The sequence below is a fragment of the Ranitomeya variabilis genome, chromosome 6 (assembly GCF_051348905.1).
Source record: "Ranitomeya variabilis isolate aRanVar5 chromosome 6, aRanVar5.hap1, whole genome shotgun sequence".
NCBI classification, from domain to species: domain Eukaryota; kingdom Metazoa; phylum Chordata; class Amphibia; order Anura; family Dendrobatidae; genus Ranitomeya; species Ranitomeya variabilis.
In genome coordinates this window covers 168515093-168533371 of record NC_135237.1, presented here as the reverse complement: position 1 = coordinate 168533371, position 18279 = coordinate 168515093, and the positions used below count along the sequence as shown (strand labels likewise).

The window sequence follows — 18279 nt, the reverse complement described above, 5'->3', positions numbered from 1 at the left end:
GATTATAGGAAACTTTACTTTTTCCTCTAAGCTAGAATGTCTCCTTTATTTTATATAAACTATGTTACTATAATGCCAAAAAGTTACCAAAGCACAGGATAGTATTTGCAGGGCTTTATTTGCAGGTTGGACAGTTTGCATGAGTCTTGTTTGTGCACATGGGGTATATCCATCTATATGTAGTGTGTGTGTACAGGCATGGAGTGCTGTAAATAGCCTTATGTAATTGTATTCTGTTTTAAAACTATATTCTGCGTTCGGATTGTGAAATTTGCACACCTTTTTATTCACAGGCACCAGGCTGGCTGGTTTCCATTCAGACAAGAGGATGGTCAACTGCAGGCTAGAGATGATGCAGGAGATGTCAATCCTGACCGGGTAAACAACAATGATCTTCTGGAGATGGTATGTGGCTGCTCTGCTTTGGGGTTTTAGCGCTTACAGCCATGAAACATGTGTAAAAACGAGTGCAAAGAATAGAGCTTTTAAAGCCAACCACATTTGCATTGGATGATTGCACCCCTATATAACATTTTAGATAGTGTGGCCTAATATCCCATTTTAGCATAAACCTTCTTTTTGAGGTACAGTTTAATGTTCGGCTGACAGCTATCTAATTTATTTGAGGAGCTTAGGGGACTCCCAACTTCTCCCTCCCAACAGATGATATTTGGGTTAAAAAAGGGAATGAATCAGACACGTTAAATTTCCCTACCTCATGTAGTTCTCTGGTAAACAAGATGTCGCCAGAATGGTTTGACCAGGGGCGGACCTACCGCTGGTTCAACCGGTGCAGGTGCACCGGGGCCCGGAGGTGGAGGGGGGCCCTTGCAGGCAGGGGCATACAGGGCCCCGGCTTTCTGCTGCTGCTGTAGATCGGTGCAGGCCCCGCACTGTATTAGCAGTTTACAAGTGCCGACCGGCATCCTCCTATTGCAGACACAGCAGGGTGTGTCTGCTGATCTGACGTCACCTGCGCGCCTGTTTCACTCTGCCGGAGGCCTGGAGAGGAGAGATGAAGTTAGTAGAGAGAGCCATGGGGTCCCGGGGCAGGAGGTATGGGACGGGCTTCATCTCATTCCTGCTTTCTTATCTGCTTTCTGTAGCTCTATCTGTACTGTGAGATTTATTGCACCATCTTAAACTTACAGACAGATAAGGTCCCGGGCTCCAGCTTCACCCGATCTGCATGTAAGTTGAAGCTGCAGCAATAAGTCACAGTGATCCTCACCCTGCACTGTGTGACCCTGAGCCCGGCTTCAGGACATCCCACATTATATATCAGATATATATTATAATGTGAGTTCCTGCAGCCTGGTCAGTGCTCAGTGCATGTAACACTATATATGTGCACAAAGTACAGTACAGTGGTGCCAATATACAGTATGGAGCATCATGTGCCATCATTATACAGTATGGAGCATCATGTGCAGTCATTATACGGTATGGAGCATCATGTGCGGTCATTATACATTATGGAGCATCATGTGCGGTCAATATACAGTATGGAGCATCATGTGCAGCCATTATACAGTATGGAGCATCATGTGCAGTCATTATACAGTATTGAGCATCATATGGGGCCATTATACAGTATGGAGCACTGTGTGGCCATATTTTTTTGTTTATAATTATTCTTTATGAAACAGTGTGATCAGCAGTGCTAAATGGGTGTGGTTGGGACGTGGATATGGGTGTGACTAGTTATGAATAGGTGTGGCCAGAGGCGTGGCCTAAAATTTGCCGCGGCGCACGTTGCGCGCCGCAAACTTTGTCCCTCTTTCCCATCTTCAAAAGTTGGGAGGTATGATGCTGGGCAGGGAGGGGGGCCCAGACACATTTCTTACACAAGGGCCCAAAGCTGTCAGTGTCCGCCACTGGGTTTGACAGTAGTTTGCTCCCTTTTCCCGCCTCACATGCTCCTTTCACTTCACTCCCCCGTGCCGTGAAGATGTTGTATTTTACACCGCAATAAAGAAGATTTCGACCACGGGGCCGGTGAGTGCTGCGTTTATTCTTCTTTGCTCCCTTTTCCTATTGAGAATGGATGCTTACTTGGCTGAGCTTGCATGTGTGTGGAGGGACTGGTTAAGTAGGTTTAGTTTGGGGCCAAAACTAAACTTTAGTTTTGGGTTCATCCCAAAGTTATCTATGGTGCTTAACCACTTACACTTGCTGATGATCAATTAGAAGTACAGTAATTCTATAAGCAAAGGTATAGTTATTTGCACAAAAAGTATCCCTATACCAGCGAAAATTTAAACCCTTAATGTTAATTGCCATTCAAAACAATATGTATAGATCCTGCCAAAAGATATGCTTTAAAGGTGAGCAAGTATCCGGTAATTTACCTTAACGGTGAATGACCCAAAGATCTGAAGTCACTTCATGAGTGGCGTATTAGTTGTAGTGGGGGGGAAAAGACGATTTGTTGCAATCCTCGGGCTTATGTGAGTAAATCTTCCATAGGGCTGTCCCGGGCGGTGACAGACGCTCCACCGCCCTGGTTCCCACGTTGCGCTAGCGTGCAGTTGGGTGGTACAGACCCGGCAGTCTGCAAAAGTTGCAGGACCTTCCATGACATCAGCGGTCACGTGGTATACCTGGGGAGTGTATCGGACCAATACCTTCCAACTAGTTTAGGAAAAAACACGGTTTTCTTCATCAGGGATCTCTTGAGATCACGGAAGGTCCTGCAACTTTTGCAGACTGAGCGGGTCTGTACCGCGCAACTGCACGCTAGCGCAACATGGCAACCAAGAGAGGTGGAGGGTCAGTCACCGACCAGGACAGTGCACCAGAAGATTTACTCACACAAATCCACATCTGCAAATTTTTGCATTACAATGTAGCATGGTGTCTTCCCAGAGACAATCCCAACTTTGACCGACTTTTCAGAGTTCAGACAGTCATTGACTACTTCAGCAACAAGTTTGCTGAGGTGTACGTTCCCCTAAGGGACATCTGCGTGGATGAGTCCCTAATACATTTCAAGGGAAGGGTCAAATTCCAGCAATACTTGCCCATTAAGAGGGCAAAGTATAGAATTTTAAACTGTTCATGCTGTTCGAGTACTTCAGGGTACACCAACAGGGTTTAGAGTTTATGAAGGGAAGAACATTCAGATTCAACCCCTTGAATGTCCCCCTTTCCTGGGATTGAGTGGGAAAATTGTGTGGGATTTGGTGCACCCACTGCTGGATCATGGTTATCACATCTACATAGATAACATTTACACCAGAATCCCTCTCTTCAAGTCCTCCTCTGCCAGAACTACCGCAACATGCGGTACTGTCTGCCAAAATCAGAGCGGCCTCCCTAAGATGCTAATCGAGTAGCTGCTCAGAAAGGGTTAAAGCAGAGACCATATAGCGACAACATGCTAGTGGTCAAGTACAACGACAAGAGGGATGTTCTTTTCTTGACCACCATACATGGTACCCCCACTGCTGTATGAGGTTCCTCTACACAGGTCAACAAACCAGTTTGTGTTCTGGGGTACAACAAGAACATGGGGGTGTTGGTGGGGGGAGTTGATATTTCTGATCAAGTCTTCCAGCCCTACAATGCCATGCGTAAAGCTACATTGTGGCCGTGCATGTCGTACAGATGGCAATATATAACGCCTACATGTTATCACGATGTGCAGGCCAGAACGGAACGAGCCATTAGTTCCAGGGGGTAGTGATAAAGGCCCTAATCTTTGGAGATCAAGAAGAAGCAGGCACCAGTACTTCCAGAACTGAAGGTGTTTGTATCGTACCATGGCGACATTTTCCCAGTGAGGCCCCTCAATCCACAAAGAAAGGAAGGTTGCAAAAGTGATGCCAAGTGTCTTAGGCTACTTTCACACTAGCGTTTTTTGCAATCCGTCGCAATGCGTCGTTTTGCAGAAAAAACGCATCCTGCAAAAGTGCTTGCAGGATGCGCTTTTTCCCCATTGACTAACATTAAGCGACGCATTGCGATGGATTGACACACGTCGCAACCGTCGTGCCGTGTTGTGGCGGACCGTCGGCCGCAAAAATCGTTGCTTGCAACGTTTTTTGCAGCGTTGTCCGCCATTTCCGACCGAGCATGCGCGGCCGGAACTCCGCCCCCACCTCCCCGCACCTCACAATGGGGCAGCGGATGCGTGGAAAAACAGCATCCGCTGCCCCCGTTGCACCGGCACTTGCACAGTATGCGTCGGTACGTCGGGCTGACGCAGCGCGACGGCCCCATACCGACGCTAGTGTGAAAGTAGCCTTAGAGGGGGAATAACAAAGGACAGACCTTATCAATGCAACATCTGCCCCTACAATCTTGACCTCTGTATAAAAGTGCATCAAACTGTACCTCTCATCCATGGACTACTAAATTCATGTCTGACTTGCACAACTCACGTATGCCAACCTGATGCACACTACATAACTCTCGTATGCCAACCTGACGTATACTACACAACTCACATGCCAACCTGACGCATTTTACAAAACTGACACATGCCAACCTGATGTATACTACACTATTCACGTATGCCCACCTGATGCACTCTACACAACATTATAGAATTCACATACCCGGACACACTATATAGGGTCACTTGTGGGGGTTTCCACTGTGTAGGCACATCAGGGGCTCTCCAAATGCAACAAGACGTTCGCAGACCTCTCCATCAAAGTCTGCATTCCAAACGTCTTACGTCTTCCTAGCAGAGCGCAGCCCAAACGGTAGTTTTCCTCTACATATGGGGTATTGATGCACTCGACAAATTGCATAAAAAATTTTGGGGTCCATTTTCTCAATCACACATCTAGATAATTTCCTTGGGGCTAGTTTCCAAAATGGGGTCACTTTTGGGAGGTTTCCACTGTTTAGGCACATCAGGGGCTATCCAAACACAAAATGGCATCCGGGTCTCTATTCCAGACAATTTTGTCTTAAAAAAAAAATCGAACTGTGCTTCTTCCCTTCCATGCCCTGTCATGTGCTCAAACAGTAGTTTTCCCCCCACATATGGGGATAACTGTGTACTCAGAAAAAATTGCTCAACAAATTTTGAGATCCATTTTCTCCTGTTACCCTTGCGAAAATAAAAAAGAAAATTGGAGTCTAAAATAAAATTTATGAAAAAATGTTAAATGTTCGTTTTTTGAAGCACCTGAAAGGGGTTGTCCACTACTTTCAGTTAACCCCCCCAATGTATCCCCCCGGGGCTCTTAATGAATTGTGTAAATACCTTCTGTTGCTGTTTTCGCCTGTGAGTGGCGCTATGCTGGTGGCTGAGTCCGGGTCATGTGACCCCCAGGCTGCAGTCGCTGCTTATTTCTGCCGACGTCACGTCAATTTCCAGACTCTGGAAATTGACGTGACGTCAGCAACAGGCGTGACCCAGCCGCACAGTCAGCAGTCACTCAAGAGTGACTGGGCTGTGGGCTGCCTGCGGGGCTGTGCTGGGGGCGGGCGGGGCTGTGTTGGGGTCTGTGCTGGTATCTGCTCGCCGGCCTCGCTCATGTCCCAAGATGTGCCGCCGGTGCGGTGGTGGTGGCCGGTGCGACGGCGGGGGTCTGCGTGGTGAATGCTGGAGTGTGGGGGGGGGGGGGTCTGCGGGGCTGTGCGGTGGTGGTGGCGGCGTCTCTGTGTGTAGGCATCGTCCGATGGGACTACAAGTCCCATCGGGCTCTGCCTGCTACAGTGACAGTGAGTAACACATTAGCCAATGATGGGACAGTAGTAGTCCCATCATCCAGCTAATGTGTTGAATGTAAAAAACAAACAAACAAAAAAAAACATACAGTACATACATACATAGAACACACATATAGAACATGCACCATGTGGCGACATGCAACATGTGACATGCAGCATGCGACATGTGACATGTACCATGCGACGACATGCGCCATGCGACGACATGCGCCATTGCGACGACATGCAGCATGCAACATGTGGCAACATGTACCATGCGACAATATGCAACATGTGGCGACGTGACAACATGCGAAATGCACCATGCGACGACATGCAGCATGCGACATGTACCATGCGACGACATGCACCGCGCGACGACATGCAACATGTGACATCATGCGACATGCACCATGCGACATGTGACGACATGCACCATGCGATGACATGCAGCATGCGGCATGCAACATGTGACATCATGCGACATGCCACATACAGTACATACATACAGTACATATAACATAGAGTACATACTCACCATCACTTGTCACCTTGATTCCCGAAGCCAGTGTCACCTGTAAAAAAATATTAAAATAATAAACAAACAATATACTCCCTGATCCGCAGAAATCCAATTAAAACGAGTGTTCCTCGACGATCTCCCGTGGAGAGCAGGAGCATCAGCTGATGCGACCACTCTCCAGGGGCTCCAGGAATACAATGATGGAAGGTATCCTTCCACAATGTATTCCCCACAATGTATTCCTACGCCCCTGTGAGAAAATAGTCCCTAGTCTCACTTTTGGCATTGCTGTGTGAGAAGGTTCCCACGCAGCTTTTTGCCGTAAAGTGTGACCATTGAACTATAGTAACCTCTCAGTGATGCACTGCAGGAGCCATTGTCTCCTCTCAGTGTGTCACTGAAGGTCCTACAGAGCAGTGACATCACCCGATCACACTGTTATATAGGAGAGATCGTCGTGGGACACTCGTTATTAATTACGACGGACAGGTAGTATACGGTTTATTTTACGTTTTTTGCAGGTGCTGAAGTATGGTAAGTATGGTGAAATGAAGAGTATTAAAATACTTTTTTCCTAATGTGTGTGTGTTTTATTAACCCTATATTACTATTGGATTAATAAGGGATAGACGTCTGACGCCTCTCCGTTATTAACCCGGCTTAATGTCACCTTAAATTAGCAAGGTGACACTAACCCCTAATTACCCCATATCCCACCGCTACACGGGAGTGGGAAGAGCGGGGCTAAGTGCCGGAATGGGCGCATCTTACAGATGCGCCATTTCTGGGGCAGCTGTGGGCTGGTATTTGTAGCCGGGGGGGGGGCAATATCCATGGCCCCTCTCTAGGCTATGAATATCAGCCCGCAGCTGTCTGCGTAGCCTTTCTGGCTATGAAATATAGGGGGACCCACGTCATATTTTTTTTGGGGGGTCCCCCTATTTTAATAGCCAGTAAAGGCTACGTAGACAGCTGTGGGCTGTTATTCATAGCAGGCTACAAATATTGGCCCCTGGCCGTCGGCTTTCCCCCTCTGGCGCAGAAAATTTTGCGGGAGCCCACGCCATTTTATTTATTTTTTTAATGAAACACATTGTTCATTAACCCCTTTCTGCCAGCTGACGGAATAGTACGTCAGCTGGCAGTATCCCCACACTTTGAGGTGGACTTCGGCGGTGAGCCCACTTCAAAGCCGCAACATGTCAGCTGTTTTCAATACAACCAAAAAAATGTACATGATCGCTAAACGGCGTAGCGAGAAAAAAAAATCAAAAGCCAAAATTGTTTTTTTGATCACCGCGACATTGCATTAAAATGCAATAATGTGCGATCAAAAGAACGTATCTGCACAAAAGTGGTATCATTAAAAACGTCAGCACGGTACGCAAAAAATTAGTCCTCACCCGATACAATATCTCAGAAATTATAGACGCTACGGGTATCGGAAAATGGCGCAATTTTTTTTCTTTTTAGCAAAGTTTTGAAATTTTTTTTTACCACTTAGATAAAAAATAACCTATGAACTTGTAATGACCTGTAGAATCATAATGGCAGGTCAGTTTTATGCTGTGTCCACACGTTGCAGATTTGGGTGCAGAATTTTCTGCACAAAATCTGCATCTCCTTGCAGAAAATGCAGCTGCGTTTTGGATGCATTTTTTTCACTCTTTTTTTGCGCGGTTTTGATGCGGGTTTTTTGTGTGGTTTTGATGCAGTTCTTGGTGCGGTTTTTGCGCGATTTTGATTCAGTTTTTCCAGGACGTCCCCCTGACAGCACAATGGAGGACGTCCTCCTCCTCCTTGCAGGGACAGGAAACACAACACGAGAGGTTAAAAGGTCCCACTCCTCCCCCTTTCCCTCAGTGTTTTTCCTGTCCCTGCATGGAGGGACACACGAGAGGAACAGCGCTATACAGCGTGAAGACTCACCAGACCGGAGGGCTCGGGGGATCGTGCGGCTAGGCCAATATCCTTCCCCCGCCGTATTAAGCCCCAGGCAAGAAACTCCCCGGTGGGGAGTCCCTCTGCCCAGAGACCAGTCGAGCGGACGAGCTCCTGGGTTGAACCGCTTCCTTCCGGGGGGAGGCTCTCGGTTCAGGCGCCAGGAGAAGAGGCGCCGCATGGAGAATTATCCGGCGCCAGCAGCAGGCGTGACGGGCGTTCCACAGCGTGGAACGCGGCAATAGGAATCATATACCGGACAGTGCTTCCGGTATCAGCACAGGTAAGGTGACGTCACATCCGGGGCGCGCTTGACGCCCTCTCCTCCTGGCATCTCAGCGTGCGTTCCACTTGGTGGAACGCGGAAGTGAGCGTCCTTAAGGGCGCCGAGCACAGAGCGCCGCAGCGTTTCATTCAGCGTTCCTTCTGGAGTAAGGAGCGCCAGATTTGAAGTGTGGAGGAGCGTTTGAGCTACAGGACACGAGGTGGTCTGTGCTAGCCAGACGGTCGGAAAGAATGCCGGAGACTAAGGGTGAGTGCGGCAGATGCTGCTATATCCCGCATTTGGTTGCTTATATTTAAAAAAAAGCTTATTTTATATACGGGGCATTTCTCAACAGAGAATGCGGAGGACAGAAATGAGGAGACTGGGGTAAGTGCGCAGTGCGCATATTACTTACATAAGACCGCATGCAGTCTGAGCCATTCTTATTCTTATTATAGGATAAAGAGGCCACTCAAACTCCCCTTTCTCAGGCAAAAAAGTCGGGCAAAGCGGGAGCAAAATCTAGGAGATGCTCCATGTGCAACATGAAGCTTTCAGAAGCATACAAGAAAGCTCTCTGCAGTTCTTGTATCACTAAGGTTGTCAGGGATGAACAACCAGCAATGTTGTCGGAGATGAGGAGTCTAATCCGAGAAGAAATCCAAAACTCGCTGGCCTCTATGTCCCAACGGAATAGGAGCAGTCCAAGTCCGGCTCGTAAGAGACCAAGAAGGGATCCAGAACAGGAAGACCAGGAGGTTTCTTCAGAAGCAGAGTCGGAATACGGAGAGTTTGACCAGGAAGAAGGAGAATTGCCATTGGAACAGGAACAAGGCAGAAGGTATTACTTTCCGGTAGAAGATACCGGAAGAAGAAGAGTTGGTTCAAGCGGTCAGGAATACCATGCAGATAAAGGAAGATCCACGTCCAAGATCTAGACAGGATCAGATGTTCGGAGGTCTCACGCATCAAGAACAAACAGTGTTCCCGGTGAGCGACCATATTCGCCGTATGATATCTCAGGAATGGAGAGATGCGGAACGTAGGTTGGTGATGTCTAGAGAATTTAAGAACCGTCTTCCATTTAATCCAGATGAGATCAAGACATGGGAAGAAATTCCTAAGGTAGATGTTCCCATAGCCAAAGTGGCAAAGAAGACTTCCATACCTTTCGAAGATTCATCTAGCCTCAAGGATGCCATGGACCGTAAGGCGGATATTCTGTTACGCCGAACCTGGGAGACTTCTGCAGCTCTGATAAAGACTAATATCGCAGCCACGTCGGTGGCAAGATCCATGTTCCTGTGGGTGGAACAATTGGAAGAACATTTAATTAATAAGACTCCAAGGGCTGATATAATTTCTTCCCTGCCTATCATAAAGTCAGCCACGGCTTTCATGGCAGACACCTCAGCCGAATCTGTTAGATTTGCGGCCAGAAATAGCTCTTTGTCAAACGCAACCCGTAGGGCCATTTGGCTTAGATCTTGGTCGGGGGATAATGCATCCAAAAACAAATTGTGTGCCATTCCATTCACAGGTTCTAGGATATTTGGTCAGGCTCTAGACGACATACTAGAATCGGCAGCTGATAGTAAAAAAGGGTTCCCTGAGGATAAAGCTAGGAGATTTCAGCCCTTTCGGAGGAGGCCACTTCCCCCCCCCCCCCCTCCCCCCCGCAGACAACCGGAGTATAGAGAGCAGTGGAGATCAGGCAGAGGAACATTTAGGAACTCTTACACCCAGAACAAAAGGGGAAGATCCTCCCTTTTTGGTTCAAGTTATAGACCAAGAAAGCAATGACGCCATGGGAATAGGCGGGAGACTAAGATTCTTTTTAAGTCACTGGAGTCAGATCTCAGTCAACAGTTATGTCCTCAAAATAATCTCAGACGGTTACAGAATAGAACTGGTCTCCCATGTACCGCAGAGGGTTATAGCACCAACAGTGGTAGCTACAAATTCCCCTATGTTCTCAGACCTGCAAGATCTGTACAAGTCCCAGGTCATAGTTCAAGTTCCCTTTCCAGAATTAAACACAGGTCATTATTCCTCCCTATTCTCGATTCCAAAGGCGTCGGGAGAATCCCGTACAATAATAAATTTGAAACCTCTGAACGTATACGTCAGGTACAAAAAATTCAGAATGGAATCAATCAGGTCAACCATTCATCTGATAAACAAGGATTCGATGATGTGCACTCTCGACCTGAAGAGTGCGTATTATCAGGTTCCGATTCACCCCTCTTCTCAGGAGCTTCTGAGATTCTCGGTGAGTTTTCCGGACCAAACCTGCCACTTCCAATTTCAATGCCTCCCATTCGGTCTAGCATCTGCTCCAAGAATCTTCACAAAATTAGTAGCAGAAGTAGTGGCGTTCCTAAGAAACCAAGGAATAACAATAATTCCGTACTTGGACGATTTTCTCATCGTAGCACAGTCCGAGATCATTCTGCGGCAACACACAGATCGGGTCATAGCAGTATTGGAACAACTAGGATGGGTCGTAAACCGAAGAAAGTCCCATCTAAGACCAGAGACCCGAAAAAATTTTTTGGGAGTACTTTTGGATTCTGCAACCAGACAATCCTTCTTGCCAAGGGACAAACGAAGCCCATTAATAAAGATGGTGCTACAGTTTCAAAGAAAGCCAGTTACGATAAGAATGGCCATGGAAATCTTGGGGAAGATGACAGCGTGCATCCCTTGTGTCAGATGGGCTCAAGCGCACTCAAGACCCTTACAAGAACAAGTACTCTCGGTATGGGATCGTTCCCGGTCATCATTAGACAAGAAGATGCTTCTATCAAGGAAGGTAAGAAGTTCACTGCGATGGTGGACCCGGGACGACAATCTAAGAAGTGGAGTTCCTTGGATATCTTCCCCTTGTGTGGTAATCACCACAGACGCAAGTCAGTGGGGATGGGGAGCACACCTAGGAGGAAAATTCTTTCAGGGCAAGTGGCCCAAAGAAATCAGTCAGATGTCGTCGAATTACAGAGAACTATACGCAGTTTGGGAAGCTCTCAGAAGAAACTATTCATGCCTAAAAGGCAAGCACGTAAAAATCCTGTCAGACAACGTGACAGCAGTATCCTTTTTAAGACATCAAGGAGGTTCCAGACACAGGGCGCTTCAAATTCTAGCGCAAACAATATTCACATGGGCAGAAAACGTGGTCCTGTCGATAACAGCGGTTCATCTAGAAGGTTCCCAAAACATTCTAGCCGACTATTTAAGCAGAAAGAAGGTTTGTCCGACCGAATGGGAACTAAATCAAGAGATGTTCCAGATACTATGCCACCGTTGGGGAACGCCCAGGATAGATTTATTCGCCACAAGGAAAAATTCAAAGGTGTCCAGGTTTTACTCTCTCAACCCTTCAGACATACCAGAAGCAGTCGATGCCTTAAGCCAAACATGGAACGAACCTCTTTCTTACGCATTTCCCCCAATAGCACTTATTCCAATAGTGCTGAGGAAGATTCAAGAGGACTGGGCAACGGTGCTCACGATTGTACCATTCTGGCCAAAGAGAAGTTGGTTCCCGTTATTGGGGGCCATGTCAGTGGAAGACCCTATCAAACTCCCGTTATGGAGGGATATCATTCACCAAGGACCAGTATTGCACCAGGATCCGGAGAGGCTACACCTGTCAGCGTGGATCCTGAAAGGGACATCTTGAAATCCAGAGGTCTTTCGGACGAAGTAATCACAACCATACAGGCTAGTAGGAAGCCTGTGACCACAGCCATCTACCACAAAATCTGGAGGAAATTTTGTTTGGAAAGTGGCAGGTCGGCCGTGATACCGGGGGCTTTGGATGTTCCTAGAGTCTTAAATTTTTTACAGACTGGGTTTAACTTGGGGCTCAGGCCGAGTACAATTAAAGTCCAGATCTCGGCCCTTAGTACCTTTTTAGATTATCCATTGGCCTCCCACCCCTGGATAATTAGATTTGTGAGGGCTATCCAAAGATTACGGCCTACGTTAAGACAACTAGCTCCTACATGGGACTTAAATCTGGTCCTCAGGGCGCTGTGTAAAGATCCTTATACTCTTGAGGAAGACATGCCCATTTCAATACGTACCTGGAAGACTGCCTTTTTAGTTGCAATTACAACTGCTAAACGCATAGGGGAAATTCAAGCCCTATCTATTAAGGATCCATATCTTCAGGTTCGAGAAGACCATATTATTCTAAAACTAGATCCAGCATTTATCCCTAAAATAGCCTCAGTTAAAAACCGGGACCAGGAGATAATTTTACCGTCCTTTTGTGAGAACCCGGATAATGAAAAAGAACAAGCTTTACACTCCCTTGATGTTAGGCAGGCGGTATTAAGCTATCTAGAGGCCACTAGCTCCTGGAGAAAGGACCCTAATCTTTTTATTCTGTTTGGGGGTAAGAATAGGGGTAAAAAAGCGTCCAAGCCTTCAATAGCCAGATGGATCACAACTATAATTTCGAAAGCCTACTCATCAGAGGGGATAGCTTGCCCAACAGGGATAAAAGCGCACTCTACTAGAGCGGTCTCAGCATCATGGGCTGAGCGAGCAGGAGCGTCTCTAGATCAGATTTGCAAGGCCGCAACTTGGGCCAGAGTAAACACATTTTGTAAGCATTATAAATTAGATGTTATGGCAGCCCAGCAGACATCATATGGGAGAAAGGTTCTCCAGGCAGTTGTCCCACCCTAAGGGAGTTTTCTTTGGTATTCTCCATTGTGCTGTCAGGGGGACGTCCTGGAAAATGGGTATTATACCTACCGATAATTCGGTTTCCAGGAGTCCATCCTGACAGCACTGTTATTTCCCCCCCTATGCATGCCAGTTCATATGCTGTAATATGTTTGGTTAATAAAGTTTTCAAAGTATATCTATCCATAGTGTGGTACTTGTCAAAACACTGAGGGAAAGGGGGAGGAGTGGGACCTTTTAACCCCTTCATGACCTTGGCGTTTTTTGCAATTCTGACCAGTGTCCCTTTATGAGGTAATAACTCAGGAACGCTTCAACGGATCCTAGCGATTCTGAGATTGTTTTTTCGTGACATATTGGGCTTCATGTTAGTGGTAAATTTAGGTCGATAATTTCTGAGTTTATTTGTGAAAAAAATGGAAATTTGGCAAAAATTTTGAAAATTTCGCAATTTTCACATTTTGAATTTTTATTCTGTTAAACCAGAGAGTTATGTGACACAAAATAGTTAATAAATAACATTTCCCACATGTCTACTTTACATCAGCACAATTTTGGAAACAAATTTTTTTTTTGCTAGGAAGTTATAAGGGTTAAAATTTGACCAGTGATTTCTCATTTTTACAACAAAATTTACAAAACCATTTTTTTTAGGGACCACCTCACATTTGAAGTCAGTTTGAGGGTTCTATATGGCTGAAAATACCCAAAAGTGACACCATTCTAAAAACTGCACCCCTCAAGGTGCTCAAAACCACATTCAAGAAGTTTATTAACCCTTCAGGTGTTTCACAGCAGCAGAAGCAACATGGAAGTAAAAAATGAACATTTAACTTTTTAGTCACAAAAATGATATTTTAGCAAAATTTTTTTTTATTTTCCCAAGGGTAAAAGGAGAAACTGGACCACGGACATTGTTGTCCAATTTGTCCTGAGTACGCTGATACCTCATATGTGGGGGTAAACCACTGTTTGGGCGCACGGCAGGGCTCGGAAGGGAAGGAGCGCCATTTGACTTTTTCAATGAAAAATTCGCTCCAATCTTTAGCGGACACCATGTCGCGTTTGGAGAGCCCCCGTGTGCCTAAACATTGGAGCTCCCCCACAAGTGACCCCATTTTGGAAACTAGACCCCCCAAGGAACTTATCTAGAAGCATAGTGAGCACTTTAAACCCCCAGGTGCTTCACAAATTGATCCGTAAAAATGAAAAAGTACTTTTTTTTCACAAAAAAATTATTTTAGCCTCAATTTTTTCATTTTCACATGGGCAACAGGATAAAATGGATCCTAAATTTTGTTGGGCAATTTCTCCTGAGTACACCAATACCTCACATGTGGGGGTAAACCACTGTTTGGGCACATGGTAAGGCTCGGAAGGGAAGGAGCGCCATTTGACTTTTTGAATGAAAAATTATTTCCATCGTTAGCGGACACCATGTCGCGTTTGGAAAGCCCCTGTGTGCCTAAACATTGGAGCTCCTCCACAAGTGACCCCATTTTGGAAACTAGACCCCCCAAGGAACTCATCTAGAGGCATAGTGAGCACTTTAAACCCCCAGGTGCTTCACAAATTGATCCGCAAAAATGAAAAAGTACTTTTTTTTCACACAAAATTTCTTTTAGCCTCAATTCTTTCATTTTCACATGGGCAACAGGATAAAATGGACCCTAAAATTTGTTGGGCAATTTCTCCTGAGTATGCCGATACCTCATATGTGGGGGTAAACCACTGTTTGGGTGCACGGCAAGGCTCGGAAGGGGAGGCGTGCCATTTGACTTTTTGAATGGAAAATTAGCTCCAATCGTTAGCGGACACCATGTCGCGTTTGGAGAGCCCCTGTGTGCCTAAACATTCGATCTCCCCTACAAGTGACCCCATTTTGGAAACTAGACCCCCCAAGGAACTTATTTAGATGCATAGTGAGCACTTATAACCCCCAGGTGCTTCACAGAAGTTTATAACGCAGAGCCGTGAAAATAAAAAAATAATTTTTCTTTCCTCAAAAATGATTTTTAGCCCAGAATTTTTTATTTTCCCAAGGGTAATAGGAGAAATTGGACCCCAAATGTTGTTGTCCAGTTTGTCCTGAGTACGATGATACCCCATATGTGGGGGTAAACCACTGTTTGGGCGCACGGCAGGGCTCAGAAGGGAAGGCACGCCATTTGGCTTTTTGAATGGAAAATTAGCTCCAATCATTAGCGGACACCATGTCGCGTTTGGAGAGCCCCTGTGTGCCTAAACATTGGAGCTCCCGCACAAGTGACCCCATTTTGGAAACTAGACCTCCCAAGGAACTAATCTAGATGTGTGGTGAGCACTTTGAACCCCCAAGTGCTTCACAGAAGTTTATAACGCAGAGCCATGAAAATAAAAAATAATTTTTCTTTTCTCAAAAATGATTTTTTAGCCCAGAATTTTTTATTTTCACAAGGGTAACAGGAGAATTTGGACCCCAATATTTGTTGCCCAGTTTGTTGTGAGTACGCTGATACCCCATATGTGGGGGTAAACCACTGTTTGGGCACACGTCAGGGCTCGGAAGGGAAGTAGTGACATTTGAAATGCAGACTTTGATGGAATGGTCTGCGGGCGTCACATTGCATTTGCAGAGCCCCTGATGTGCCTAAACAGTAGAAACACCCCACAAGTGACCCCATTTTGGAAACTAGACCCCCGAAGGAACTTATCTAGATGTGTGGTGAGCACTTTCAACCCCCAAGTGCTTCACAGAAGTTTATAACGCAGAGCCGTGAAAATAAAAAATAATTGTTCTTTCCTCAAAAATTATGTTTTAGCAAGTAATTTTTTATTTTTGCAAGGGTAACAGGAGAAATTGGACCCCAACAGTTGTTGCCCAGTTTGTCCTGAGTACGCTGGTACCCCAAATGTGGGGGTAAACTACTGTTTGGGCGCACGTCGGGGCTTGGAAGGGCGGGAGCACCATTTGACTTTTTGAACGCAAGATTGGCTGGAATCAATGGTGGCGCCATGTTGCGTTTGGAGACCCCTGATGTGCCTAAACAGTGGAAACCCCTCAATTCTAACTTCAACACTAACCCCAACACACCTCTAATCCTAATCCCAACTGTAGCCATAACCCTAATCACAACCCTAACCCCAACACACCCCTAACCCTATCCGTAACCCTAACCACAAGCCTAATCTTAACCCTATTTCAAACCCTAGCCCTAATTCCAACCCTAACTCTAATTCCAACCCTAACCCTAAGGCTATGTGCCCACATTGCGGATTCGTGTGAGATTTTTCCGCACGATTTTTGAAAAATCTGCAGGTAAAAGGCACTGCGTTTTGCCTGCGGATTTACAGCAGATTTCCAGTGTTTTTTTGTGCGGATTTCACCTGCGGATTCCTATTGAGGAACAGGTGTAAAACGCTGCGGAATCCGCACAAAGAATTGACATGCTGCGGAAAATACAATGCAGCGTTTCTGCACGGAATTTTCCGCACCATGGGCACAGCGGATTTGGTTTTCCTTAGGTGTACATGGTACTGTAAACCTGATGGAAAACTGCTTCGAATTCGCAGCGGCCAATCCGCTGCGGATCCGCGGCCAATCCGCTGCGGATCCGCGGCCAATCCGCTGCCGATCCGCTGCGGATCCGCGGCCAATCCGCTGCGGATCCGCGGCCAATCCGCTGCCAATCCGCTGCAGATCCGCGGCCAATCCACTGCGGATCCGCTGCCGATCCGCTGCGGATCCGCGGCCCATCCGCTGCCAATCCGCTGCAGATCCGCGGCCAATCCGCTGCCGATCCGCTGCGGATCCGCGGCCGATCCGCGGCCGATCCGCTGCGGATCCGTGGCCGATACGCTCTGTGTGCACATGCCATAACCCTACCCCTAACCCTACCCGTAACCCTAACCCTACCCCTAACCCTACCCCTAGTTCTAACCCTAGTTCTAACCCTAACACTAGTGGAAAAAGAAAAAAAAATATTTTCTTTATTTTATTATTGTCCCTACCTATGGGGGTGATAAAGGGGGGGGTTTATTTATTATTTTTTTATTTTGATCGCTGTGGTAGAACCTACCACAGCGATCAAAATGTACCTGTAACGAATCTGCCAGCCTGCAGATTCGGCGGGCGTACTGAGCATGCGCCCGCCATCTTGGAAGATGGCGGCGCCCAGGGAGAAGACGGACCGACTTCGGGAGGATCGGTAAGTATGAGGGGGTGGTGGGGGGGTGGATCGGAGCACAGGGGGGGGGATCGGAGGACAGGGGGAGCGGACAGGAGCACGGGGGAGCGGACAGGAGCACGGGGGAGCGAACAGGGGGACGGAGGGGGGTACCGGACAGAATGGAGGACTGGGGAGGAGATCGGGGGCGGTGGGGGGGGCCAGAACATGATTTCCAGCCATGGCAGATGCTATTGCAGCATCGGCCATGGCTGGATTGCAATATTTCACCATTTTCATAGGTGAAATATTGCAAATTGCTCTGATTGGCTGTTGCACTTTCAACAGCCAATCAGAGCGATCGTAGCCACGTGGGGGCAAAGCCACCCCCCCTAGGCTGAAGTACAACTCCCCCTCTCCCTGCAGATCGGGTAAAATAGGAATTAACCCTTTCACCCGATCTGCAGGGATGCGATCATTCCATGACGCCGCATAGGCGTCATGGGTCGGGAAGGGGTTAACCTCTCGTGTTGTGTTTCCTGTCCCTGCAAGGAGGAGGAGGACGTCCTCCATTGTGCTGTCAGGATGGACTCCTGGAAACCGAATTATCGGTAGGTATAATACCCATTTTGCTGCAGTATTTGGTGAGGTTTTTTGCGTGGTTTTGATTCAGGTTTTTGATGCTTTTTGATGCAGTTTTTGGTGCGGTTTTGATGCAGTTTTTGGTGCGGTTTTGATGTAGTTTTTGGTACAGTTTTGATGCTGCTGTTGGTGCGGTTTTGCTGCAGTTTTTGCGCGCTTTTGATCTTTTTTATTTTTTTGGTGCGGTTTTTGCATGCGTTTTTGAAAGCTAAATAAAGATGTATTATTGAACAAAAAAAAGATTTGTGATGTCATTATTGTCCAACCTCCTCTTTTTTACATTTGTCCAACCCACACTCAATTACACACAGACATATAGATGATAGATGAAATGGATAGACAGATCTACATATAGATAGATCTATAGATGCATACATATATTCCTATATCTA

General features: G+C 46.7%; 1 protein-coding gene across 4 annotated transcripts in view; it reads left to right on the top strand.

Annotated features, from left to right (window-relative positions):
- The window catches only part of HERPUD2 (HERPUD family member 2), a 70770-nt gene that overhangs the window by 39060 nt on the left and 13431 nt on the right, over positions 1-18279 (top strand). For all 4 annotated transcript variants that reach the window (XM_077269221.1, XM_077269220.1, XM_077269219.1 and 1 more), the window contains one exon: positions 294-405. In XM_077269221.1, the coding sequence (XP_077125336.1) occupies positions 294-405 (112 nt within the window). The remainder of the gene's footprint in view (positions 1-293; positions 406-18279) is intronic.